Genomic DNA, 27658 nt, shown 5'->3' with positions numbered 1-27658 from the left:
AGTAAGTCTTGCAGTGAACTCTGAGGTTTGTTCCTAAACAGAACAATCCTCAGAGTACCACCTTTCAAAAAAGGTGACCAAAACCATGCATGCACTACAAATGGTTTAAGAACAGCATACAGTTTTTTTTTGGGGCAATTTTTACAGTGGTTAACCCTGATTGGACCTGTGTTTGTAAATATATAGGGGCGAAATGCAGCTTCATTGTAGACCCTGTGATTATTGTTCAGTCTATGTCATTGTCTTGGTAAATGTCTGATCCAACTGATCTAAATTAATAGTGCCCTGTGTTTCAGACAGTTGTGTTCAGAATGCTGTCTGTTACTCTTCCCTTGTGTCACGCTTCCCGCATTTCCGTTTCCTGCCCATAATGGCTTCCTGTGCTGGAGCCTTCATACAATGGGCTTGAGTTCTGAAGCACCCTTTGTCACAGTACTGCAGCCTGACTAATAAAAACATATCTGGAGGAATTCTTCCCATCGTGCTGATCTCAAGGCTTTTACACATGCTCTTTCGATTGAAATGCTTAAATCAGCTGTTATCACTTTAACACAGTTATTATCATGATATGTTGGACAGTATGCGTGTAACTGTACTTTCTTTATCCTAAACCTTTCATCTAAACTGTGTTCTTGAACTGGTTCTGCTGTGTGAAGATCACTAAATTGCTTATTTTTGTCAAACCTAAGAAAAGTCAAATAGCTTGTCTTTAATTGGCAGTGAAAACAGAAACAGAGACAAATGCCATGTGTGTATAATATTGTTGTAAAGAATGTGCTAAGTCACAGTTTCTCTCAAAGGATTCTGTGTCCTTTCTGTCATATATGGTTTTATGACTCGCTTGCCCTCAGATGAGCCTAGAATGATTCTTTACTTCAAAGAAGTTTTGGAGCAGAACTGTATAAATTATTAAATTGTGCCATTGTACTGTTTTCTTTCTATAGTCAATAATTTAATAATGACATGGTAAAATAATATATATATTTTTTTTCTTAAGAACCAGTTTGCAATCAGTGTTAGTTGTCTAAAGTCTGTAAAAAAAAACTCAATGTGTTTTGGAGCTTCCTGTAGTTTTACGATGTGATCTAACTAGCTATTGTTGTATAAATGGTCTTAACGGGTTACAGTATTTGTGGTTAGGAGAAGCAGGAATAGCAAAGCTGCCTAGCTACTGTAACATATCAATCAGTTGCATTACTGATTATGTAGGATACGAAGTGAACATAACTGCTTGTGTAACTAGTGAGTTTGGATTAAAGATCTCGGTTCACTTTTATGTGTCAGTTTGTTTGCTGTATTCTCTGTTGGTTTACCCTTCACATTGCTCGCAGGTTTGTTGGTTACATATTTGTGGGTGATATTCTACTTTTAGAATATCCGTTTTTTTTTCCCTCTTTCATAACATTTTGCCCACATGCCCTCACTTCTTTTCTTGCTTCATTTGTCTCTCATAAACACAACTGTGGGAATTTGAGGTGACATTCATCTTCACTGTAATGTTCAGTTTTAGACTGAGAAGAGTTTATGGTACCACATTTGCTGACAGTACAATTCTTGGCAGATCTATTAGCCTGTATTATAAGAGGTTGAAAATTATTTATTGAAAGGATATATGCTTGCAAGCAATGACGCTATACTTCCTTCTCTCTCTCTGTGTGTGTGTGTGTGGCATATGACATCCTGGCTGCTTGTTGTGACATCCTTCCAAGCAGCAGCATAACAACATTTTCACGTGTTTGCCACGAATGCCATTTGTGTGTGTTTGGGTACCATCTTTAATATTTGTTCTTTTGAAACTGAACTTTGTTTGTTTTTCTATGTGTGTGTGTGTGTGTGTATGTGTGTGTGTGTGTGTGTGTGTGTGTGTGTGTGTGTGTGTGACATTATCAGTAGCAAGCAGCTGTCTGTGGGTGACCACTTCATTCTCCATGCTGTCATGGACTTTACCAATGAGCTCAGAACACACACACACATACAATCTGTCTTTACCCCTTTATTTGGCAATCCCTATATTTTACTCTTTCTCCTTTGCGCTCTTGAGTGTGTGCATACACACATACACATGCACAGGGATAGTAACTACAACAGAACACATCATAGTGACAGACCTTTGGTTTTTTCGTTGTCAAAACAGATCACCAAAACAAAACATTATTAGAAACCCATGTATTTGTTAAAAGCCAGAAGCTTCTCATTTGACATAATTCTATGACGTAACATCAATGGATCCAGTGGCCAGTGATATAAAATTCTCATGGGACATTAACTTGGGCACAAAATGTACAAATATTGTACAAAACTGTTCATGACCAATCCGGTTTTGTGAATCAAGATGATCTCAGTGTTCTCTTGAAATCACTAATCATGCCAGGGTCTACCAGCTATTGTGGGATATACACCTTGTTGACAGTTTTAAACATTTAGTATTATTAGTTTTATAATATTAATTAAGCTTTCATTTAATAGAGCTATTTTGTGTGTCCAAGACACTGTTTGTTTGCTGAGACTTGGTTCAAAGTTTCTCTGGATTGGGAAACATTGCAAACGCTTGTTTACAAATGATGCTATTCCCAGGCATTGAAAATGACTGTTTACTAAGCATCTCTGCAAATTTTCCAAATAAATAAATAGCATAAGTGGTGAATCAGATGGAAAATAAGAGAGGCTGTTTGCAGCACACGTTGCACGAGTGCATCAGCTTGGATTAGCTATTTGAGGAAGATCATGTGTCTGCCATGCCAGTTTCTTTCAAAGCACAGGCTACCCAGCTAGACAGCTTTTGTAAAATATACATTAAGTTTTGATTTACTTCACTTTCCCAAATGCCCATTTATGTCAGGACACATATTTAATTAATATGTAGTTGCTCTAAAATGCGGAAAATGGTAGAGAATGAGTAGGTTTGTCTTATGACTGATACAGAACAACAATTTTAAATGCTTATCAAGAAAGTAAAACTGTGTCTTAAAGGTGTGTTAAATGGCTTTACTTTAATGGTTCATATCTAACCTGTCAGTCAAGTGAAAAATATGTGAAAGGTATTTATATGACAGGAATGACTGTCAGTGACACCACTTCTTATTTCCTCTGATACTGAATGATAAGCTAGTTGGAGAATTCCTAACATCTGATGCTTAATGATACCTTGTTTTTATCAATGCAAAAGGTTTGCTTGTGTTTACTACCACACAAATTGTACAGGTAAAATCTAGCTATCTAGCTAGCTAGTGAATTACACTGAATCAGAGACCGTGACCTAGTCATGCTGTGAACTTTAATCTTTATGTCAGTAGGTATCTTGATGAGGTGTGTGTTTAAGTGCTCTTTGAGAATGTGTCATTGCAATAATACTTTTTTTTTTGTCTAACAGATTCAAGTATTGATGCCCTTGTCTATTGACTGATGAATAACCTGTTTTTTTTTTTCCTTTTCTTCCTCTTATAGAGAAGTTATATAATTCCCATGGTCCTGAACTTCGGCGGTCCTTGTTTTCTTTAAAGCAGCTCTTTCAGGTAAGATCCTGAAAAACACACACAATGGGTTTTTAAGAGAGAAAAAGCTTAATGTGATTGAGTTAGATAAGGACGGTGGGATGTTATAGATACTGAGAGTCAGAGCAGGACAGAGAGAAGTATATACTGAACAGAATGAGTGACAAAAACCTGACGTCTCTTCCACCTACTGTTACATTGGGCTCTAAATTTTGTCTAAATTGTTAGGAAAGATCAGCACAAAATTCAGTGTTGAGGAAGTGTCCCACAACAGAACAAAGCAATACTGATACAATCTACCTTTACGCTAATAGTATTTATTGCTTATGGAACCCATGTTATGTTTTAATAAAATACAAGAAAATGAAATAAGATATAGATGATATAAGATATGCTATAGTTCATCATTGCATATAGATCATACTGTATGTATATTATAATGTAACTAGTTATGATCGACAGATTGCGATTAGAAAAAAGTATGCCAGAAGCTTGTGTAGCAGTGAGATTTTGCACATTCTATTAAATATATAGTCAAAAAATATTGGCACCCTTGGTAAATATGATCAAAGAAGGCTGTGAAAATTGATCTGCATTGTTAATAATTTTGATCTTTTATTTAAAAAATTCACACAAATGTATCCTTTCATTGGATTATACGAATTTAAAATGGGGGGGGGGGATATCTTTATCAAATAAAGGTTTTTCTCAAATACTCATTGGACACAATTATTGGCACCCCTAGAAATTCTTATGAGTAAAATATCTATGAAGTATATTCCCATTCATATTCACAATTTTGAGCACTCCAGCGTGATTATAAACATGAAATTATCCAGCCATGGCTTCCTGTTTCACAGAAATATAAAGAGGAGGGAAAACAAAGCCCAAATGCCCTTAATCATCCATCACAAAGAGAAAAACAAAGAATATATTTCTGATGTGCAGAAAAATATAATTGAGCTTCACAAATTAGTGAAGTGGCTATAAGAAAAGAGCTAGAGCAGTGACAATTCCCATTTCCACCATCAGGGCAATAATTAGGAATTTCCAATCAACAGAAAATGTTATGAATCTGCCTGGAGGAGGACGTGTGTCTATATCATCCTAATGTGCGGTGAGAAGGAGAGTTTGAGTAGCAAAAGACTCTCAAAAGACCACAGCTGGAGAATTGCAGAAAATAGTTGAGTCTCGGGTTCAGAAATCTTAAAAAAAAAAAAAATTGTCAAACAGCACCTACATCACCACATGTTGTTTGGGAGGGTTTCAAGAAAAATTCTCCTAGCTCATCGGAAAAAAAAACTCCATCATATTCAGTTATCAGAGACGACTGGAACTTCAAATGGTTTCAAACTTCAAACTTTCATTCGGCTTCTATGGTCAGATGAAACTAAAAAATGAGCTTTTTAGCAGCAAACACTCAAGATGGGTTTGGTGAAAACAGGGATAAAAAGTACCCCACGTGTACAATGAAATATACTGCTGTATTTTGATGTTGTGTCTCTATATTTCTGCTGGAGGTCCTGGACATCTTGTTTAGACACATGGCTTCTTTGATTCTATCAAATACCAACAGATAAAAAATCAGTAAGTGACTGACTCTGTTGGAAATCTTATAATGGGCCATGTTTAGATCTTCCAACCGTACAGTAATCCTAACACAATCCTCAAAAACAACACTGAAATGGGTCACTGAGCTCAAAACCAAGCTTCTGCTATAGCCATTCCAGTCCTCTGACCTGAACCCTACAGGAAATGAGAGGAGTGAACTGAAGAGGAGAAGCTGGGAATCTGAAGGGTCTGGAGGGATTCTGGATGAAGGAATTGTCTCTTATCTCTTGTCATGGGTTCTCTAACCTTATCAGGCATTATAGGAGAAAATTTTAGACCTGTTAAACTGGCAAATGGTATTGAATAAAAGGGTGCCGTTAATTGTGGCCAATGTGTATTAGAGAAACACATTTATTTCATAATGATATTTTCCACCATTTTAAATTCTTATTATCCAATGAAAGGATATATTTTTGGGGATTTTTTAAAATAAAAGATCAAAAGGATTAACAATGCAGATTAATTTTCACAACCTTCTTTGATCATATTTACCAAGGCTGCTGATATTTTTGGCCATTACTGCAGGCATGCAGAGTGACCATTCAAAATATTTTTAATCACTCTTCAGTGTCAGATGATCCTTCTTCAGAAATCTCTCTAATATTTCTATATTCTCATTATTGATTTCTTAAACAGTTGTGCTGCTTAATATTTTTGTGGAAATTGCAATATTTATTTATTTATTTACAGTTGTGCACAGTGGCAGATCTTAATTCTCTTTTATATTGCACAGGATGATAAGGACTTGGTTCCAGAATTTGTCATCTCTGAGGGTCTGACATGTTTCATTAAAGTGGGTGCTGAGGCAGATCATAACTACCAGAACTACATCCTCAGAGGTCTGTTCTCTTTCCTGGAGCATATGCAACACTATAAAAATATTTGGAGCATGTTTTCATTAAAAATGTTTAACATCGGTAGCAGGGTTATTGATGACTCTTTCACTAATCATTAACATGACATGACTTTGAAAGATGTGTGAATATGTATCAGTCTAGAGTTCTTAAAAATCAGTTTAATATAATGTATTTATTATTAACAAACACCACACATCTTGCATGCAGACTTCAAATAGCACAAAGGATTTTACGTATTTTTGGCCAAGTAGGCCAGCTGTAAAAGGGAGTTTATACTGACCTGAATTAGACCAGCAAACATGCCGGCACTCTACAGTAAACTCTGCTGTCCTGTTCCCAGCTCTCAGTCAGATCATGCTGTTTGTTGATGGAATGAACGGTGTTGTGAACCACAACGAAACTGTACAGTGGCTGTACACACTGACTGGCAGCCTGGTGAGTGACAGCAGCACACATATAATCACAGCAACTGTAAACATTCACCGCAATGCATTATTATTTCTGTTAGCATCGTAACATCAGTGGTTGTGTATTAATGCACCTTGACATTTTAATACCACAACATGCCAGCCAAAATAAGTCAATAGATTCATGTTCAAACTTTTAGTGTATGTGATAATCATTTGATTCCTGAGGGCTGGATTACATTTACTGTACATTAACTCATTAAGCAAATGCTTATCTGCTAAATTATCCAAGCCACTTTGGATTAAAGAGTCTGCCAAATGTGTAAATTAAGAAAAGAAAAAAAAGAAAAGAAATGCTGTTCAGCAAACCAATAAGTTCATTCTTAGGCAATATAAATTTTGAAAAAATAAATAAATATATATATATATATATATATATATACGGTTGGCCAGAAAAAAAACTAGTGCAGTACCAAAATCAAGTATTTTGATCTTCACAGATTCCAGATTTTCAAATAGTTGTATCTCGGGCAAATATTGTCCTAACAAACCATACATCAATGGAGAGCTTATTTATTCAGCTTTCAGATGATGTTTAAATCTCAATTTAAAAAAATTGACCTTTATAATTGGTTTTGTGGTCCATGGTCACGTATTACTATTGTGGGAGAATGGTTTGCCAAATCCTTCACAGAAATGTTTATTAATAGGTACTTGATATTGAAATGGCTATAATAATCGGTCTGGGGCTTTTGTGCAATCTTTTCAAGTTTGGGCCCTTTGAGTTTGCATCTTTACAAATTTAAAATATGTATGTATAGTTTTTGAAGTATCTTTATGTAAAATTAGTGTGAATCTGTTGACATGAGATTTGTCACTTTTTTTACTGTAATTGATTCAGTCATCTTAAGCATCAGTTTGAGGTCATTTCCTTCTGCATGATATCAAAGAGGAAGTGAAAATGTGAATCGAGAAAATGAGTAATCAACTATCAGAAATAAACCACCTGAACCAGTTTTTTTCAAACACAAAATACTAGTTGTTACTAAGTTATTGTATTAATGTTGAAGATGCATGTTTATTTTGTCATCACAACACACTATTGTGTGCAGAACCTAAATGCATTAAAAAGATTATAACTGAGCCTTATTGAGGTTTGATACTGCCATCTTCTGTAAGAGGACAGTAAATACGGCCTATTTGTCTCTTTCTCTTCAGTCTCGGCTGGTTGTGAAGACAGCTCTGAAGTTGCTGATAGTGTTTGTGGAATACACCGAGTCCAACAGTCCACTGCTTATTCAGGCTGTCACTGTTGTGGATGGGAAGAGAGGTTAAGCACATTTAATTAAACATTCTCTCATTACACTGATATCCTCATTCCATCATGTGCCATGAATTCTTTTTTTACAAATGTTTTTGTTGTTGTTACTAAGAGTGCACTTTGTCTCTTTCAGGAGTAAAGCCTTGGACGTATCTAACAGATATCCTGTCAGAGAAGAATGGATCAGACACAGAGCTGCTCGTCTACACCATGACCCTCATCAACAAGGTAAAACACAGATTAGACATATAAATCTTCAACCGTGATCCACATCAGCACTGTGCTGAGCCTCAGTGTTCTTGATATGGCTTTCTCCCTCTGGCCTCCCAGACTCTGGCTGCGCTTCCTGATCAGGACTCATTTTATGATGTGACCGACTGTTTGGAGCAGCTAGGAATGGAAAGGATAGTCCAGAAACGTATGACTAGCAGCGGAACCGAAGGTGAACTTAAACAGCAGTTCATCATTTATGAGGTAAACTCCCAGTACACCTCAAACACTACACATTTCACACATATACATGATTGTTCAAAATATGGTGGTGGTATGTTTTTTTTTTTTTTCTTTTTTTTTTTTTATAAATAAAAAATTAAACTGATCACAAGTGACAGTAAAAACAGTTTTTCATTTTATAAAAGATTTCAAATAAATAGTTCTTTTGAACTTTCCATGAATCAAATAATCCTGAAAAAATAGCACTGTTAGCACTATTAATAAGAAATGTCCCTTCAGCACCAGAACAGTCGGCATATAAGAATGATTTTTGAAGATTCATGTGATATTTAAGACTAATGGCTGCTAAAAATTCAGCTTCAGGACTACATGTTGAAATTACAGCTTTAATTATATTACAATAGAAAACAGTTATTTTAAATTGTGTGCTATTACACAATTGTCTTTACCGTATTCACAATAAAATAAAAATGGCCTTGGTGAGCTTGAGACTCTGCTGTCAAAATCATTAAAAAAATCTTTTAAACAGTAGTGTAACTCTACAAATAGTGAATGATTTCTGTGTTTTGTGTGTTATGTAGAATGCCCTCAAGTATGAAGATGGTGAGATGGATGAAGGGCCACCAAATGTCCGTAAAGACCGAAGGAAACTGACCCCCAGCGAGCAGGAGGGCAGGAGGAGCCGGCGGTCATCTTCTCACAATCTTACAGAGAGTTCCTTTCGACCAGCTTCCCCAACTGTGTCAGTCTCATCTAACAGCCCTACCCCAGGTATCTTCAGCAGTCTCTCTCCGCCCCCTGTCCTTGTACCTTGTGCTATCCACTCAAGGGCCTGTCTCACACATTCAGCATCTGCACATTGTCATTTCAGCTAAAAGATTAGAGCTTTCACACTTTACTTGAACCTTTTGTGTTTCAGAGGTGATGCGTACAGCCTCCTCTCAGCTGTCAGATTCCTCCTTTTCTCCTGTTTCTGGCAGTCCTTTGTTGACCAGTCCCTCCTCTACGATCTTAAGCTCACCCAAAGCGACTAATGGAGCAGAGTCTGCAGCCCCTTCTGAGCAAGATCTCAACTTGTGAGTATTAACAGTTTGTTGTGTTTGTATGCATTCTTACACATTCATAAACAGATTGTATACTTGAAATATTTTTTGTATTACTACGCTTTTCCGTAATCAAACAGAGTGAAAAACAGTAAGGATATATTGAAGTATTTTCAAATGGCAATGCAATGTTTCTCCACTGTGAGGCAGCGTAACATAAGCAGACCTTCGTGACACTGTAAGAAAGAAATCTTTCATTTAGGATGATAAAAAACATTCCTTCTAGATTTGTTTGTTCGTTTAATGCAGATCTGCATCACACATGAGTAAATAGCATTACATTCTAGTTACATGTATGCTTAAGCTAGTGAATATCAGTTTAAGTCTTCAGTTTGCCAGGTGTTTCTGGGTTTTGTAGATGGGCTATGTGAGAAGTTTGGGTTGGCTGCTTCTCCCAGTTTGCCCAAGTCACAATGTGCTATTTCGAGTGTTTCCTTTGGCCAAAGTGAAAGGTCTTACAGAGTCAATAGTCCTTTCGTATATATGTGGAAAGTGAATGTTTTATTTGGGAAGCTTTCTTCTTTGCGCAGCACTACAGGAATGTTTTCTAGCATTGGACAGGATGTGTTTGGTCTTAAAGGTCCAGAACTGGGCTCTCTTGATCTGAGCTTGTGTTTTCCTCTAAATGTTTCACCAGTTTAATGTGATGTCACAAAGGAACGTGACCCGTCACAAGCACAGGAATGAAATCCGACAGAACAGCAGTTTATATTTCATAAGATGCGATCAGTTTAATTGCATATGCCTAGTTTTATGCATATGCATAGTAGGATGTAAATTGCATCATTTATAAATGAATATATGTAATACATAAAGTTAGCATTATTTCTGAAATAGTTTTTGTAAAGTTTGGTTAAGACTGGTGATCATTCGCTTTTGTGTATCCTTAATTGTTAACAATTTCTATTCATATCCATTTTCTTCTTCTAATTTAGTACTGCATAATTTCACAATAGCTCTGGGTGGTCGGGACTGTTTCTCTGATTCTTGCTAATGTTTTGGTCCTGTCAACATATTAACCCTCTGTTTGTCCATGTAACCCCCATCACTGTTCCTCCTCTCTCTCTCCACTTCTCGGTCCTCCCTCCCACAATTCCTCGGTCATTCACTAGGGGGCGCTCTTTTATGAGTCAGTACATAGCTCACATGGGGATTTCTAGACGGAGGTTAAAAAAGGAGAGGTCTATAACTGAAGAAACCTCAGGCTTCTCCAACAGGTCTGTATCACATTTACATCACTTTCTGCTTTTGAACCTGTGACTAATTGTTTGATGTTTGTTGACCTTGTCCTGGCTACTGATCTGAGGCCAGTTTAGAGCTCATATTATATTAGAAGTAAACTGGATGTTTGATTTTTAGGTCAGCAAGCCTTCAACAATAAATTAATCTCATTTCAAACTTTTCTGAACTAACAATAATTACAACTCATGCTCATGTATAAGTTTTTTTTTTTTTTAAATGTGTCTTATTTATTACCTGACAGCTGAAGGTGCAACACAAATATAAAATGTGAGCTAGTGGCAACACAAAACAAGACTACAGAATATAAATATGACATAATAGCACTCTGAACAAATGGTGGCAGGGATGCTTTTGCAGTGAGAAATCGGCAGTTGCAGGAGAGGATTATTGTAGCACTCTAAAGAAGCCCTGAAAGCTGCTTTCTGGAGCAGAACCGCAGAAGAAGCCTCTCGCCGCTTTCTGCTCACTGTAGCCATGATGTCAGCTCGTCTGCGGGATGATCAATAAAAGTGCTGACTCTAATGAAGCAGCAGGAGGATTCAAAGTGATCCATCTGAAGAAACCTCACATGTTAGATTAGCAAACTGCTGTTACAGCTGGACAGTGCTGATAGTCATTTATTAGTTGATGAAATTCTACTGATTTAGTAAGTAATTATATGAATTGGTAGCATTCATGACTATATTACTGCTACTTTTTATTTTTATTATTATTATTATTAAAGATGTTTTTTGTAGTTGAAGGACATTAATACTTTAGAAAGGATGCATTAAATTAATCAAAGATTACAGCAAATTGTTACAGAATTTGTTTTAAAAAAAACGTTAAATAAAATAAATGCTATTCTTTTGAACTTTCTATTCAGAGAATCCTGAAAATGTATCTCTTTTTTTTTCCAACAGTAATAATAATAAATATGTTTTGAGTGCCATTTCTGAAGGCTCATGTGATGCTGAAGACTTTTACATTTTAAAATATATTAAAATAGGGCGGGGGAAATATTGCACAATGTCTGTGTTTATTGTAATGGTAGTCTATGTAGAAATTAACATTTACCAAGATTAATAAATCCTGTAAAGTTGTTATTCATTGTTAGGTCATAATATCAAATGCATTAACATATGTTAGCCTTATTGTATTGTTTTTCTTAAAGGAGCTGTTTCCTTTTAGATCCAATTAGATGTTGTTTTTTAAACAAAACAATAGTGTATTTTGAAGTGGCACAGTGACACATTTAATGACATGCACATTCTTTCTGTGTTTGTGTATGTGTGGAAATGATTCACATGAAACTGCCCGTACTGCGCTGTAGCATTTAGCTTGCACTAACTAACTGTCTCTCCACAGAGCGTCTTTCACAGAAACAGACTCTCCTCAGGAGCTCCCTTCCCAGACGGCAGCAGAGAAGCCCAGCCGGACAGAGGGAAAGCGAGTCTTCAAGTAAGCAAGCAACTGATCCTGTGATAGGAGGAGTGAGGGGATAGAGATGTGAAGGGAGGTGTAGGTATGAGAGAAGGCAGGGCATTTTGGGATGAACTTGAAGGTCTCGAAGGAGCAAAACAAGGATGAGTTGAGCCGTTTTGAACAATGTGATCTGTGACAAACAGCATATATGGGAATCTACTGTGCTAACTGTGCAATTATAGGAAAATAGGTAAGTCTTCAGTTTTTGAGGTCTCAACAAATATGGAATTTATTAAAAGTGTTGATGTAGTTAATTGTTCTCTTAACTTATAACTTTAAATATCAGGGATTGTGACACTGAGGATTAGTCAGATTATTTTTATTAAGATTAGGTGTTTCTTTTATCTTTCTACTTCTACTCAAATGCTCTTTGCTTGAATTTTAACTTTGTAACAGATTTGCTTTCTTCAATATGTTCTTTGCCTTTTTTTCAGTTTTTGCCAGTTATCTGATTTACCTATCTTGCTTTCTCTCTCTGTCTCTTTTTGTGTGTATTCTCTCTTTCCGTCTCCCCCTGCATCTTTCACTCCTCTCCTCTCTTCTCTCATAATATTTGGCACGTCTCCTAATCTCTTCCTCCACTGCCGTGGCGCCCAACATTCCTGCGTTTTGCTTCTCTCTCCTTTTACAGACAGCACCAGGCAGACAGTGTTTGGTGAGTAGCTGCAATGTGGCCAAAGAATGTGGCTTTTGGAGGTGCTAGCACTTTAAATCATTGTGATGCTTAGTCATTTTGGGGAGACAAAGTCATACAGGGAGGGATGGAGGAAACAACTACTGGCTGGAAATTTTAGAATAAATTAAATCGATCCATTATATCTGCCAAAGACTAATCCACAAAAACAATATTCGAATTAAACGAATGTTTAAATAGATATATTTAATGCATGTTTAACTTTTTAAATTAGAATTTTCTTTTATTGTTTGCAATGCTACTTGGATATTTATGGTTTCTGATAGTTCTGACATAACATTAGTGCAGAATATTTATCAGAGTTTAGAAGCGAGAGTTACCTTTTTATCGTCATGAAAGGACGATAATTCTTTTCTCCGTGGCCTTTTCCCCCTCATTGTCATTCTTTATTTTCTGTTTTCCGTCATGGGAAAAATAAAGTTCTTCTTTCATCTCAAGTTGCTACTCAAAGATGACTTTATCTCCTGTCTTTTTATGGGCTGCAGTCATATCCCTGTTCATGGAAAAATGTGCTATTATTGAAATTGCCAGAAGAATCCATAAAGCAGTTTTTTTTTCAGAGTTTTAAAAGCTATAGTTAAACCAGATGTGGTGTTATGTGAACCGGTTTTTCTAAAAGTATTTTCCATACATTTAATGAGACTTGTGCAGTGTAGCTAACAAGAGTGATATGAGCAAAGTGTGTAAATTGCAGTGTTTCTCTTCAGTCCAGAGAGTGTGAATAGAGACTTGCCGGTTCTGAGGAATTATGAGTAAGTATGCAGCAGCTCTGTATGATTACAGGCTCTCTTTCTGTAAACATCAGCATGCGGCCAGGTGTTTGGGGGCTAACTCAGCTGCTACACTCAGAAACTGAGGCTGTGTGAATATTAATCTTTAATTTGGCTACTTATTTTTTATTTAATGTAGTATAATTCTTATAATATGAAGTAAGTTGTAATGCAGTGGCATTGGGTTTAACAGTTGTATCTATTGCCTTTCTCAGCAAAAGACAAAAACCGTATATAGATTTCATCATGAATATGTCATTCATGGGAAGCAGTTTATTCTTGGCACACAAGCCTCAGTGTAACTGACAGTTCTTCTGGTGCATCACTGTGGGGAGAGCCAATGCTTAATCAAACCTGATCAGCACGGTGGTTATTGAAACAAGTATTCATGCAGAAAATTTGTTTTCTACATTTATCGCAGCTTAGAAGTAAATTCTATTAGAAATTGTGGGAAATAATTAATAGGAATAATTTATATGGTGATGGTGGTGGTGGGCTTTGTCTGACACAGGGCTTTTTATTGTTTTTAAAGTGCATTTATGTATTATTCCATGTTGCTTTCCTGTACAATATTGTTAATCTGTTGTGTCTTTGGGAATATAACCACACGGTATTGAACAAGTGTGTGATAACCTTTAAATATAAATATACAGTAGTCAACATTTAAAGTGGATCATAAAAGTTCATAAGTTGACAAGAATGGGTATTGTTTTAGGACAACTTTGATGAAAGGTTTTGATCCACTTCAAATGTTGACCGCTGTTTATATTTTTTGGTAACACTTTATTTTAAGGTGTCCTTGTTACTTGTACTTACTATTATGATAACATTTAATTGTGCATATTTACATGAAAGTGATCCTAACCATATAGTAACATGTAGTTAATTAATATTACTCAGTACTTAAATGTATAATTACACTGTAACAAGGATACCTTAAAATAAAGTGTAACCATATTTTTTGTTACTTTACTAAACCGAAAAAAAATGTCTGGACAAACTGAAAGTATTTAGTCCAGCTTAAATGTAGGTAAATTTTGTTTATGGTTTCACTGTATTCTGCAACTCCTCATTTCAGAGCAGGTGTACTATATATAACTTCTCCTCAGAATCAGAACACTTGTGTTCCCAACCGTCCGTTTACAGCTCAGTAAATGAGTGCTGCTTTTCTGTTGACTTTTATAGAGACAATTTCTTGCGTAGTCTGGCTGCATCCCAGTGGGAGAAGAAAAGGAAGCCATATGAGAGACCTTCTCCAAGCGAGAGTGTGGCGTCTGCAGATGTAGAGGCATCTACTGAAGCCGAGCAGCCAGTCTCCAGCTCAACCACTGCAGGTGCTGATACCCTGACCTTCTGTTCCTTACTGTGTCAAAATATGTGCAGATTTCTTCCTTTTCAACCGGATGCATTCCATCTCTCCTCCACTGCACTTCTCTTTTTGTTCTGTTGTTCTCTTCCTCTGTGTGTCTTTCTGTCTATCAAGACTCCAGTCATGATATCTTAATCTCTCTGCTTTCCCCTGATCAACGGAGCTTTACTAAACCCGAATGCTTATGAGTGTGTAAGCGTATTTGTGGTAATTAATTTGTCTGTTTGTGTGTGTCCACTGTCATGAAGAATTACAAGCTAGTTTACACCCCTTGAGGTTATTGCACATACTGTTAATTGCCAAGTCTGGAATGAGGAACTTTCAGCAGCGTTCTAATTGTGAAGGTTCTGACTGCTTTTTGGAGCTGCACACTTTTAATTATTGCTTGCTTGTGTGTCATCTGGTTTATGCCCAGCACAGATAAGATGTTGTCGAACTTGATTAATGTTGTAAGGTTGAGAGGATCTTTTTGTGTTCTTCTGGAATCATGGGTCCTGCAGAGCTGAATGGTGCTAATTATGTGTCAGAGAGATGATTGATTGTTATGGGAGCAGAAATGATACTTGCACAATGACAACTTCCAGTCCACATCACTGCGGCATCTGAGAAGTTATATTTTATCAGAAGTTGAAACACTAAAATATTAAAACTGAAATAAAAATAAATTCAAGCTAAACAGATACTAATTTTTTATATTCAAAATAAGTTCAATATGACAAAAGCACATAAAACAGCAACTTGAACTTAATGTTTTAAAATGAAAACAGAAATTGTAAAATAAAAGCTATTTAAAATGAAATAAATTCCATAATAGTGTATAAATAATACTTAAACAGTGCTATTAACATCTATGTTAGTTCTTATGAACTTCCTGTGGTGACTGTGTGATCCTGGTTTAACAAACCCATTTTCTCAAACCAAGAAATGTAGATTAGCAGCATGGACAGAACTGTCTTTTGGATATTAATAGATTGCTTCACGACGTGTCACATATTCACAACTGTTATATGAACTTTTGTATGGAATTATATAAAGTTTTTGTATGGTTTAGGCACTGCTAGATCTTTCTATGTGAGATTGTGTTTTTTCAATGTTTCCCGATGTGTCTTGCAGGATCTTTTAGTGGTCCGGACTTGACCAGGCACACCCTGGAGCAGCCAGAGGACACAACAGCAGCCCACAATGAAGCAGGCAAGAGATTCCATTCCCACCACAACCCTCCGTCTCTGGCCTTCATGTCACTCATACTGCCTCTCTGCCCACCTATGACATGAACAAACATTTTGTCTTCCACATACCTAATTCAAAGCTTACCCAGCCCTCACTCTTAAAGTGCCCTAATATGTCATTACGAATACTGCAGTGTGTAATGTAGCTGTATGTGAATAATGTAACTGCAAAGTAGTGAAGCCAAGGTAAATAAAGTGGTAAATAAAGTTATTGTCTCTCATAGAAAATAATCGACTCTGAATCACCTAAACGAGTCGTCAGGAATTAGAATCCCATTTCCATGACACTGGGTAACGCATCTGCATAATGCCAGCCTATATTCGACGTTGTCCGGCCACAAACCACTTGATCCACCCTGAAACAGTGTTGCATTTCTGTGTGGAAGACGTCATGTCGAGAAGAAGCTGTGTCCTACGCTGTGAAAGTAAATTTGTTTTATGTTCACATACATTTGATAAGGCTGCAAAGAATCAGTGGTTGACATTAATGTTTTCAATGGTATCATAGCAGTAACGTTACAATGCCAATCTTTTTTGTGTTCCAGTCATTTTACTGATGACTAAATAATCAATTAACTTAATTAGACCAGATTACTCCACTAAATCATAACGTGCAAGTATGATATATAATAGATGTTGATATTTTCTCTCGATCGTTCAAAATACACTTATTACTGTATGTTTTTTTTTATTTTTTTTTATCTTGCATGCATGTAAACCTGTTGTAGGAGGCTCACAAGACAATATTAGGAAGGAAGCTTAGAAATGGCATAATAGGGGCACTTAAAAAAAAAAAGTAATGTGTATTTCCAAACACTTGTCAAGCAGACATGGCTTTTTAATTTAATGAGCAACTATTTTCTTCTAATAACCATCTAATGACCCTAGTAGGTGTTTTAACCTGGTTTCTGGCCACTGAAAATCTCTGACACTGAGCAATAGTTCTGTGTGAGGGCTTCTTTGGAAGTCAAGAACTTTATTTCAAGCAGAAATCTTCAAAGTGGAAATGTTTGAGAGTGATTCCATCTCTTCCTCTAGTGGCCGTGTTCCAAATGACACAGCCACTAACAGGCCTTTCTTCCAGGGAGTATAAATTAGCTGAAGTAGAGGGCAGAGATGTAAACTGTTTAGATTTTGAGATGGGGATCTCCCCTTTTTGGCATGTTGAGGTTTTTGGCAGTTAGCACTACACTGCTGTAAGACCTCAGTGGAGTCACTGTTGTTCATCTGCACTGGGTTACTGAAACTAGAGGATGGTAGCATGTGGGAACAACATGGTCTGTGCTTGCACTGGGGCATTTTGAAGGTAGGATGTCTCTTACAGCCTGCAGCTGTTATTCTGAAAGATTATTGCTTAACCACAGTGCAGATGGCAACACTGTTATGCTGCATACTGCATACTTTCTAGGAATTCACAATTTAACAATTCTGACCAGTATCAATAAGATGATTTATTTTCATGTTATGACCAAAAACTGATACATGGCCAATATTACAATTCTGTACTGTTTTCCTTCAGCACTGAAAATGTTTTTATTTTTAATTTTTATAAATGGTTCCTTTAGGAGGTTTGCAGCGTCAGGGCAGTGCGGCGGAACAGCACAACACCCTCTCTAATGACAGGAAGTTCATGTTGGATATGCTCTACTCCAAAAACAACACCTCTGGAGGCCTAAAAAGTCCTAGTCTGGAGAGTGCACTTGAGGGCCATGGGATCAGCAGTATGGCCGGACGGCTCTCAAGACTGCAGTCTCACACTTCTCAGCCCACAGAGGACACATCCAGGCGGGCGGAGCTGGAGAGCCTTGAAGGAACTGCTCAGGCCGCTCGCGCCAGGCTAGTAGAGGAACAGAAAAAGAAGCTGCATCCACAAAACAGTATTGAAGCGGAGACTCATTCACAGAGTTTAGAAAAGACAATGATGACACCATTATCCAGGGGTAGTCAGGATGCCTGGGAGAAGCTGCAGCCCAGCTCCAGACCCCTGCGGATTAAAGATCTTGACTTCTCTGATCTGATGGAGGAGGAGGATATCGATGTGCTAGATATAGACACTTTTGACACCAGCTTGCCTAATGGAGTCCCTCCACCCCCTCCTCCAGTGCCAGGCTCTGCTCCCCCACCGCCACCACCCCCTCCTCCTCCTGGACCTGCTAGTCTGGCTCCACCCCCTCCTCCTCCACCTCCTGGAGGTTTGAGTGTGCCTCCTCCTCCTCCAGGACTCCTCCCTCCGTCCCCGTCACAAGGAAATGATCCGGCTTTTCTAAAAAAACGGAAAACGGTCAAGCTGTTCTGGAAGGAGCTCAAGCAGCCAGAGAGTCCCAGGAAGTGCAAGTTTGGGCGGGGCACAGTTTGGGCTTCGCTTGATAAGGTTGCAGTCGATACAGCTAAGCTGGAGCACCTGTTTGAGTCCAAAGGAAAGGACCTTCCAGTAGCAAAGGTGAGACAGGCAAACATTGTTTTCCTAAGATAATAAAATTCTTTAATAAGAAGAATTATTATTATTATTAGTTTTTATTTTTACAGATTTATCCTTGCACATTTGTATGCAAATACAGAGAAGGACTACAATCTTATGCCTCTTACATAAAGGGACAAGTAACAAATAGAGCATATGTTTGCCAGACAACACAAACTGGCAAACTTAAAATTCAACTATTCTGAGTTACACAAAAAATTACTATTTACCAGTTTACTAAAGCCATTTAACTACTAAAAGATGATAGCTCACCTCACTGGGGGAGTGCTACTTTTGAATACTGTATATGGATGAATAAATGTTAAAGCTACAGATTTTTTATAGTAAGCAAGCAAGCAAATTCATATATATATATATATATATATATATATATATATATATACACACAGCACATTTATAAACAACAGACGCAGCCCCAAAAGTGCTTTACAAAAAAAAAAAAAAAAATTTTTTATATTAAATACAACAAACACAGTTTATTCAAAATTTTACGAAAAAAAAAAGTTATAAAGTAAGACTTATAGGTGGTAACTGATGAATCTGACCTCACGTGGAATGGGGGACTGTTCCAAGGTTTGGAACCTACCACAGAAAAAGCATTTAAAAGTTGCACTTAAAATTACTGCGAGGAAACGTTAAAAACAGTTGATCTATTGATTTTTTTACATTATTAATTTTTTATTTAATTTTTTTAATGGCCAGTGCATGCTTTAAATAGTTTTATCCTGTTCCTACAGAAAGGTGCTGAGACCAAGAAAGCAGCAATTTCAGTGCTTGATCCTAAGAGGAGCAATGCTATCAACATCGGCATGACTGTTTTGCCTGCTGTACATGTCATCAAAAGTGCCATCCTCACCTTTGATGAGTTTGCCATCAGTAAAGAGGGCATTGAGGTAATGTAGCACTAGCATCCACCAGGGGGCAGTAGTAGCTCATTTCATTTGTTTAAAGGGATAGTTCACTCCAAAGAAGAAAATTCTGTCATTAATTACTCACCCTCATGTCGTTCCAAACTTGTAAGACCTTTGTTCACCTTTGGAACATAAATAAAGATATTTGTATTCCGAAAATGGAATGCCTTACAGGTTTGGAACGACATGAGGGTGAATAATTAATGACAATTTTCATTTTGGTGTAAAACCATCCCTTTAAACATTCCCTCATTTATGTTTTAACCATAAATATCAGATCATTTATTTATTTTTCTTTATTTTTATAATTCATGCGAAATTAATAAAGATTCAGATGGTTAATTAAACAGTACAAATCTGATCTACCTGTAGAAAATCCTGACCATGACTCCAACAGATGAAGAGAAACAGAAGATTCAGGAGGCGCAGCTGGCTAACCCTGATGTACCGCTGGGAACAGCAGAGCAGTTTCTGCTCACTCTCTCCTCCATCAGTGGCCTTACAGCCAGATTACAGCTCTGGGCCTTTAAACTCAACTATGAGACCCTGGAGAAGGTCAGAGCCCTATGACAATAAATCCTCTTTTGGGTCATTTAATACTCCACAACAGTCCTGTTAAAATATGTTTTTAGAGATGCACCGATACCGACATCAGTACTGAGCTCCTGTACTCGTACTCATTATAATGCCCCGATACCATACAGCATGTGATAAGTACCATAGAAGTATCAGTATCTAGCGAGTACTAAAAAATTTATATCGGTTCATCCCTATCTGTTTTAATGATCCGTTTTAACTAAAAATAACTGTTATCTATTTTCTAAAGTGCAATTGATTGCTGTGATGCTACGCTGAATTTTCAGCAGCCATTACCTTATATTCTTTGGAAATTAATGAATGAATAGAAAGTTCAAAATAACAGATTTTTTACATTTATTACTATATTACTATGTCTTTCGAAAACAAAAACTGAACCCAAATGTTCTGTAATCTATTTGTAAGCAGTAGATTATTGTTGTTATTTTTATATGTAAGTCTGATTGGATGAGCTGCATTTGAAGCGGTTGTAAAAACTGCTCATATACACATCTAATGCTGCATTGCTTGGCATCCCAAAGATATACAGGTAATGCATTATATTAATATGTCAATGCATTGTTTACCTCTATTATAATTAATGTATGTAACTGTCTAAAGATCAATGGTGTATTTTGTGATGTTGCTGTTTGTGCCAGTGTGCTACAGTATTACGACTACATTGAGACTATTTATTTATTTACTTTGACATTTAAAACACACACATTCACACACACACACACACACACACACAATTAAAGGCGAATTACATTATATCTGATCATTAGACTCTGACAGTAGGAATTTAGTCATTAAATCTTCTTCAATTGAGTTCTGCCGTCCTTGATTGGTAATGACTTTGTGTTTAGTGGGGCTTTCATTACCAAATATTAATTCACAATCTCTCTTTCTCTGTCATTCTTCTATCCAACACACACGGATGTTGCAGGAGATTGCAGAGCCTCTTTTTGACCTGAAACTGGGTATGGAACAACTTGCCAAGAACAAAACCTTCAAGCGTATTTTAGCAACACTACTGGCCATTGGAAACTTCCTCAATAGCTCCAGTGTAAGTACTCCATCTCCTAGGAGCAGAGTTACCTTTACAGCACCTGTATTAAGCGCATGTGCGCCAATCTGAAGCTTGATGAACACACGTGATTAGTCGGGGCAGCTCTGTGTGCTAATACTGTATCTTCATCTTTTGCTTTTGTCTTGTGTAGGATAAGATATGATCAAGACCCAACATGGCATGTTTTCTGTGCTGTAGTATGTCATGACCTCTTGAACTCTGCAGTTAATGACTGTTCAGAGCGTGATGTCCTTTAATTTGTGCCACTCGATTTAATGAGTAGCTGTCTTAATGTTTTTCCCACCAATTGCCAACAAATCTAATGTATAAGTTCATTGAACATCACATTATGACTTCAATTGGCACTTCTTGTGTCTCTGCAGGCTAAGGGCTTTGAGCTCAGTTATCTGGAGAAGGTTACTGAGGTGAAGGACACCGTGCACAGGCAGTCTCTGCTTCACCATACCTGCAATTTTGTGGTGGAAAACTACCCAGATACGACAGACCTTTACTCCGAGATCTCATCAATCACACGCTCTGCTAAAGTAAGGGACTCAGATGCTTCTTTATATGCATTTTTGATTCCTTTGTTCTGTTTGTCTTACCTTTTAGATACATCCATGTTCAACACTATTTATTCATTTTAGGCTTTTATAGTAGCTGTTTTTTCTTCAGCACATCTTGTAAAAGTTGCCATTGTAATTAATGAATAGACAGCCTGTGTACATTTTCTCTTCTGATTCTCCATTTAAAGGAAACTATGTAAATAACACAGTTCATCTTTATAATTCACCACTGCCTCCTCTCTTTTCCCACAGGTGGATTTTGAGCAGTTGTCTGAAAACCTTATTCAGTTGGAGAGAAAATGCAAAGCATCTTGGGACAACCTTAAAGTAATGGCCAAACATGAAACTAAACCTAACTTGAAAAACAAAATGACAGAATTTCTGAAGGACTGTACTGATAGGATCATCATCCTGAAAGTAGTGCACAGACGCATTGTTAATAGGTAAAACACACACACACACACACACAAAACTCACTGTAATCCATTTTATAATTCAACATGTTAAACCATAAGATACCAGCTTCATTTGGATGTTTCCCATAAGTTTATGAGCATGAATAACGGTGTCTGATTTTTTTATTAGGATGAAGCGGAGCATAATGTCTATTAACTTCTACTTCCTTCACATTGCAGGTTTCATTCTTTCTTGCTGTACTTGGGTCAGCCTTCATACTCGGTGCGGGACACTAAAGTAACTCAGTTCTGTAAGATCATCAGTGAGTTTGCCCTGGAGTACCGCACCACCCAAGAGAGAGTCCTCACCCAGAAACGCAAGCGTGCCGTCCACCGGGAGCGGACCAAGACCCGGGGCAAGCTGATCACAGAGGTGAGGAATGAAAGCTCTCGAGGGAAATCATGAATTCATGAACACTTATTTCATTAATCTTATACCATCATGTATAATGTTTTAGTCTTTTTGATATATCTATTTGAATGGTTATTGCTTATTTACTTCCAATTTACAGATACAGTCTTAAGATTACACATATCTTGTAGAATCTGAAAAAGTTAGTAAGTTTAACCAAAAAAAATGAAATAATAATATTTACAAAAAGTGTACTTATGGCTCGATTCTTAAATGCTGTGATATTTCCTGGGTGAGCCACGGCTTTTATATTTTGTGATAGTTGTTCATGAGTCCCTTGTTTGTCCAGAGCTGTTGAACTGCCCACTGATCATCAGAAAAACCTTCCAGGAGTAAAAATGTTTTTGAATACGATTAGAGTAAAGTGTACTTATTCTGTGTGTCTTCTGTAGGCCAGTAATAAATGGGGGGGGGGGGGGGGGGTATGCTCTTTAAACAAAAGAATATTTTTTTTTTTACATCTTAATCATTTCTGTGCCATCAATGTCATTGCTAGACAAAACCCAGACCATGGTCCAGATCCAACTATGGTCCACCTCTAAACACCCAATTTTATAAAGATAAAGCATTTAGCAGGCCCACCATGTCACAGGGCCTGGGACAATTTACTCACTTGTCCTCCCCCTGAAAACAGCCCTGATCGACATTATGCCACAAATGTTGTCAATTCAGCCTAAATAGTATTGAACTCAGATCGTTAATTTGAAGGAATGAACCATTTCATGGCCCTGTCCACAACCCCCCTCTATCACCCTCGATCGTCAGTTTAGTAGATGGAGAAAAAAACATTACCAATAACTAATAATGCTATCTTTTTTCTCACAGACCGAGAAGTTTTCGGGAGCAGTTCCACAGCTGTCTCTGGAGGACAGCCCTTCCCTGGTTTCTTCAACAACAGAATCAGAGCCAGCCCAAGAGGAGCATGAGAACATGAAAAACTTGCTCATCGCCAACAATGACAACAGCAAGCTGCGAAGGAGCCGCGCTGTACGAAGTAAGATACCACAACAACACAAATCCAGGTGTAGCAGTTTAGACCAGTGTTAGTCCTCCTGCTCGGACCTATACCTTCCTTTAGAATTTAGTTCCACCCCTTCCCTCGCACACCTGGTTTAGAAACATTCATTAGTTGATCCAGATTTGTTGTCACAGAAGTAACATCTCCAGATGCAGAACTAAGGGCTCCAGTTTCAATAATAATAAATAAAATAAAATAAATAAAAAAAATAAAATAAAAAATCAGTTATCAAACTTTTTAAAATGTCATATATTGTAACTGTTTGGATGATCATGATGATCACTATTATTATTATTATTATTATTATTTAAGTTTTGTTTATCAATTTGGGATCTTTTATAGAGATTCTAACCACTAGTGGTGACACCTCTCCAAGTCATGAAGGTACAGCATTTGGAGCATGGATGTGTGCAACGATAAAGAAATTGTACAGCTTTTAATATATGGTAGAACTTAATGATTAATGAGAGCATTAAGGTTGGGTAATTTGATCTCACAGAGGGGCCTTAAGACTCTGACAGTGTTCCTACTTCACCAGTAGACAGCCAGTCAGCACAGGATGATGATGATGATGATGATGATGAAGGTAGAGCTACTGCACAGGCTGCATGGAGTGGGTTTGCTCAACTAACAGATTTATTATGAACTAAACTGATTTTCGAGGGCTGTCAAGACAGACATGGGAAAACCCTGGATGAATAAGCCACTGATTCAAACTTTGCACCCAACTTTGTATTTGCCTGAATATCTGTGAACCTTTGACAAATGACAGATTTTCATCAGCTCGCTGAGGAGTAATACCAGCCTCATTCATTTTAACGCTTCCTTTGAAAGGTCTTGGACTGGTTTTTGAAGTAATTAAGCAAAGTAATGACTGATCTAATGTCATTTCCACACAGGTTTAGGCAGGCTTAGTACAAACATGTCTGTAGCCAAAGAGGACAGCGCCAGCTCACAGGACGATGCCACAGATGAGATCATGGATCGTCTGGTTAAGTCTGTCACCCAAAATCCCACAGAGAGGGCGTCTAGTCCTAAAACACGCAAACGCTCACGGCTTAACAGAAAGTCATGTAAGTACATTGAGACTGTCAATGCATTTTTTATTTCTTTTTTGACCACTGATCTTCATAACCACTTCTGAGTGTTGTTTTAGGCCTAAACCTGGGGAATGAGATTAAGGATTTAGTCACTGTTTGCATTCAACTCTATCTGTCTACAAAACACAATGTAATCTGGCTTCAACCATTGCTTAACATTCAAAAGCCCTTAAATCTCCCTGTTAGATCCATGTTGTACCACCTCTTTACTTCTGCTTGTGCCGAATTTAATTGCCAAACATCTCAGAAATCGACACCACAGAGAGCCTTTTGTAGGGGATTCTTGCAACTGTACTTTTAAAAATGGAAACTGAAAGCACACAAACCTCCAAACTTGTAAAAATAATCAGTGCAGCTGAGACTTTTAAGATTTATTTATAATATGCCGAAGCTGTCTGTGGTATACTGTATCTTAAAGCGCAGTTGATTTACCATTGCTTTGCACATTTTCGTGGGAGAAATCCAGTAATTTCTATAGGAATACTAATTCACGAAATTGGGAATTTAACATGAGGGAAAGATTTCAGCAGACTTTGCAACAGGGTTCAAGTTGGTAATGCGAGTTTGCCGTGTTGACCAACAGAGAGCTTCTTGTTTGGAAAGTAACTTCTGTGTGAGAGGTGCTTCATACATCACTTCATTATTGACAATAAAAAATTACTCTTTTTGCCCACAAAATGTTGCTAAATATTTGATAATTTTTCTGCAGCTTTACCTTTATAATTTACATTTATACAATTGGCAGATGCTTTTATTTTAAAGTGACTTACATTGCATTCAAGGTACACATTTATTAGTTCTTGCGACTCAAACCCATGACCTTGGTGTTGCTAACGCCTTTCTCTACTGTTTGAACTACAGGAAGGCTTCAACTTTTCCATTCCAGAGCATTTTAGTTTATCAAAAGATAGTGTTCATGTGTGCAAATAGTTTCTGTATTATTTTGATTGTTTGACACTGAGTTGCATGCTTTATATCACAGTTTAACATGAAGTGTTGTGGTTTTAATGGTGTGCTGTTTGTGTTTGCAGTGCGGAGGACTCTGAAGAGTGGGCTGAGTGTGGAAGTGGTGCAGGCCCTTGGCCTCGGCAGTACTAATGGGAAGGTCTGAATCTGGTAGCTGTCATGTGGGGGAAACTGTAGCGGGGCAGCAATGAGGCCATAAGGAGAGCTGCACTAATGACAGGAAGATCTGTGATGAAGGGATGTTCACTGACATTTTGTGGGATGCCTGCAACTAAATCTGTCTGCCAATCTGAACAATTCAGTGGATGAATCATGTCCTTCCAGCTGAAATACAAATAGCTGCACTACTGAAAGACCTGAAGTGTGTGCATGATATCCATTAGACATATGTGTGATCCTGGGTCATAAAACCAGTCTTAAGTCACTGGGGTATATTTGTAACAAGAGCCAAAAATATGGGTCAAAATTATTGATTTTTCTTTTTTGTCAAAAATCATTAGGATATTAAGTAAAGATCAGTTTCCATTTAAGATATTTAGTAAATTTCCTACTGTAAATATATTAAAACGTAACTTTTTATTAGTAATATGCATTGCTAAGAATTAATTAGCACAACTTTAAATTAGATTTTCTCAATATTTCGATTTGTTTGCACCATACATCAATGGAAAGTTTATATATTCAGCTTTCAGATGATGTAGAAATCTCAAATTTCGAAAAATTGACCCTTATGACTGGTTTTGTGATCAAAGGTCACATATCATGATTTGATTGGTACAAACTTTAATGGCATAGTATTAAATAACAGCCCATGTTTACCGATGGAGAATATCTGCATATAATAGGATCTAGTGACATGAAATGCTTAGTTTGACCAGATGCACATATTATTTTGTATAGAGCCTTACATTGCATAGATTGGAGCACAATTTATCAGTCAAAGAGATGTATGAAGGATTTGAAAAGTTTTAAGTTACAGAATTTTTTATTGTAGCCATATCTGTTAGAATGGCCCAGCTCAAAGTTAGGAACATGGAAACCCGTAACAGAGTGCAATAGGGTAACTCTAACACACTGGTTTCCTGTGCCCAATAATGAAGCTGATCCCAGGAATAAACAGCGCTGTCAGTAATGATTGACCAATGAAAACTCTTTAGTCTTGGACAGGGTTTAATTTGTGTCTGGAAAGCTGACCCATGTGCACCTGAGTGATGTTCAAATGGATATCCTGACTCTTGATTAGAGAGCACATAAACTAGGTCACATGTTTGGTTTTCTTTTATTAATCAGAGAGCTTTCTTGATTTTGTTTGTGGATGCTACAACACAGCCCTGTATTCTGCTGTATCACATTTCTCCAGATATTTATTATTGTGCCGTTTTGATGTGTTCAAGTTTAACCTTTTTAGTTCCATTTTTATGATGTTATAAAATGTGTGCATGGATGGACCACTCCGTTTCTTGCTGAAGAGAAGTCTTGCGTTAAAGGCACAATTTTGTTTGTAGCATTTTTTTTTTTTACTGTTACAAGCACATATATTTAGGATTTTCTTGGTATTGCTTTTTTGCACATGGGGTTATGCTGTAGGAATTAAGAGTCACTATGAATCACTGTTGTTTTATGTATGACCTTATTACCTGTCTGCATGAGTGCATGTGTTCTTCACTCTGAATGTATCACTATTAGCGTGTTCCAGTGCTGGACGTCCCGTCACCACTCATGATACCTGCAGAAGAGAGTTTGTTTGCAACTAAATAGTTTGCAAGTACAAGTGCTTTTGATGTTAGACATTATATTCTGTTTCAGAATTGTTTCACATTGACATGTTGACCTTGAATCCAAAGACAAAATTTTGTTTAAAATGAAAGTAAATGTTTCATTATACTTTTATTGGGTTTTTTCCCCTCTGTTTTATTATTGCGAATCAAACAATCAAGGAAAGATGTCAGAAATGCTTCTGTTTTGTCTTCCTGGGGGCGCATGTGTCTTTTTTTAGAATTCATTTGACAGCTACAATCACAATTTAGAGATATATTATTTAGAATATTCTTCGTAAATGGTTAAATCGACTTGTTGATTATTCTGATGATGG

The 27658-nt window shown here is 37.2% G+C and overlaps 1 protein-coding gene across 6 annotated transcripts in view; it reads left to right on the top strand.

Annotated features, from left to right (window-relative positions):
• Positions 1-27456, top strand: part of LOC128016886 (FH1/FH2 domain-containing protein 1) — a 41528-nt gene extending 14072 nt beyond the window's left edge. Inside the window, exons 4-27 of one of the 6 annotated variants that reach the window (XM_052601753.1) lie at positions 3445-3512; positions 5836-5941; positions 6300-6394; positions 7585-7696; positions 7821-7915; positions 8018-8161; positions 8722-8911; positions 9060-9216; positions 10356-10460; positions 11833-11925; positions 12581-12604; positions 13351-13395; positions 14599-14747; positions 15896-15973; positions 17577-18451; positions 19228-19383; positions 19774-19956; positions 20927-21046; positions 21433-21594; positions 21868-22058; positions 22251-22443; positions 23308-23476; positions 24400-24573; positions 25632-27456. In XM_052601753.1, coding sequence (XP_052457713.1) covers positions 3445-3512; positions 5836-5941; positions 6300-6394; positions 7585-7696; positions 7821-7915; positions 8018-8161; positions 8722-8911; positions 9060-9216; positions 10356-10460; positions 11833-11925; positions 12581-12604; positions 13351-13395; positions 14599-14747; positions 15896-15973; positions 17577-18451; positions 19228-19383; positions 19774-19956; positions 20927-21046; positions 21433-21594; positions 21868-22058; positions 22251-22443; positions 23308-23476; positions 24400-24573; positions 25632-25711 — 3764 coding nt within the window. In that variant the 3' untranslated portion in view covers positions 25712-27456. The remainder of the gene's footprint in view (positions 1-3444; positions 3513-5835; positions 5942-6299; positions 6395-7584; positions 7697-7820; positions 7916-8017; positions 8162-8721; positions 8912-9059; positions 9217-10355; positions 10461-11832; positions 11926-12580; positions 12605-13350; positions 13396-14598; positions 14748-15895; positions 15974-17576; positions 18452-19227; positions 19384-19773; positions 19957-20926; positions 21047-21432; positions 21595-21867; positions 22059-22250; positions 22444-23307; positions 23477-24399; positions 24574-25631) is intronic. The other 5 variants (XM_052601754.1, XM_052601756.1, XM_052601757.1 and 2 more) reach the window with 5 other exon arrangements.
• The last annotated feature ends 202 nt before the right edge of the window (positions 27457-27658 follow it).

The sequence above is a fragment of the Carassius gibelio genome, chromosome A7 (assembly GCF_023724105.1).
Source record: "Carassius gibelio isolate Cgi1373 ecotype wild population from Czech Republic chromosome A7, carGib1.2-hapl.c, whole genome shotgun sequence".
Lineage (NCBI taxonomy): Eukaryota > Metazoa > Chordata > Actinopteri > Cypriniformes > Cyprinidae > Carassius > Carassius gibelio.
The sequence above is the reverse complement of the archived record's forward strand: the minus strand, read 5'-3'. Positions and strand labels throughout refer to the sequence as shown.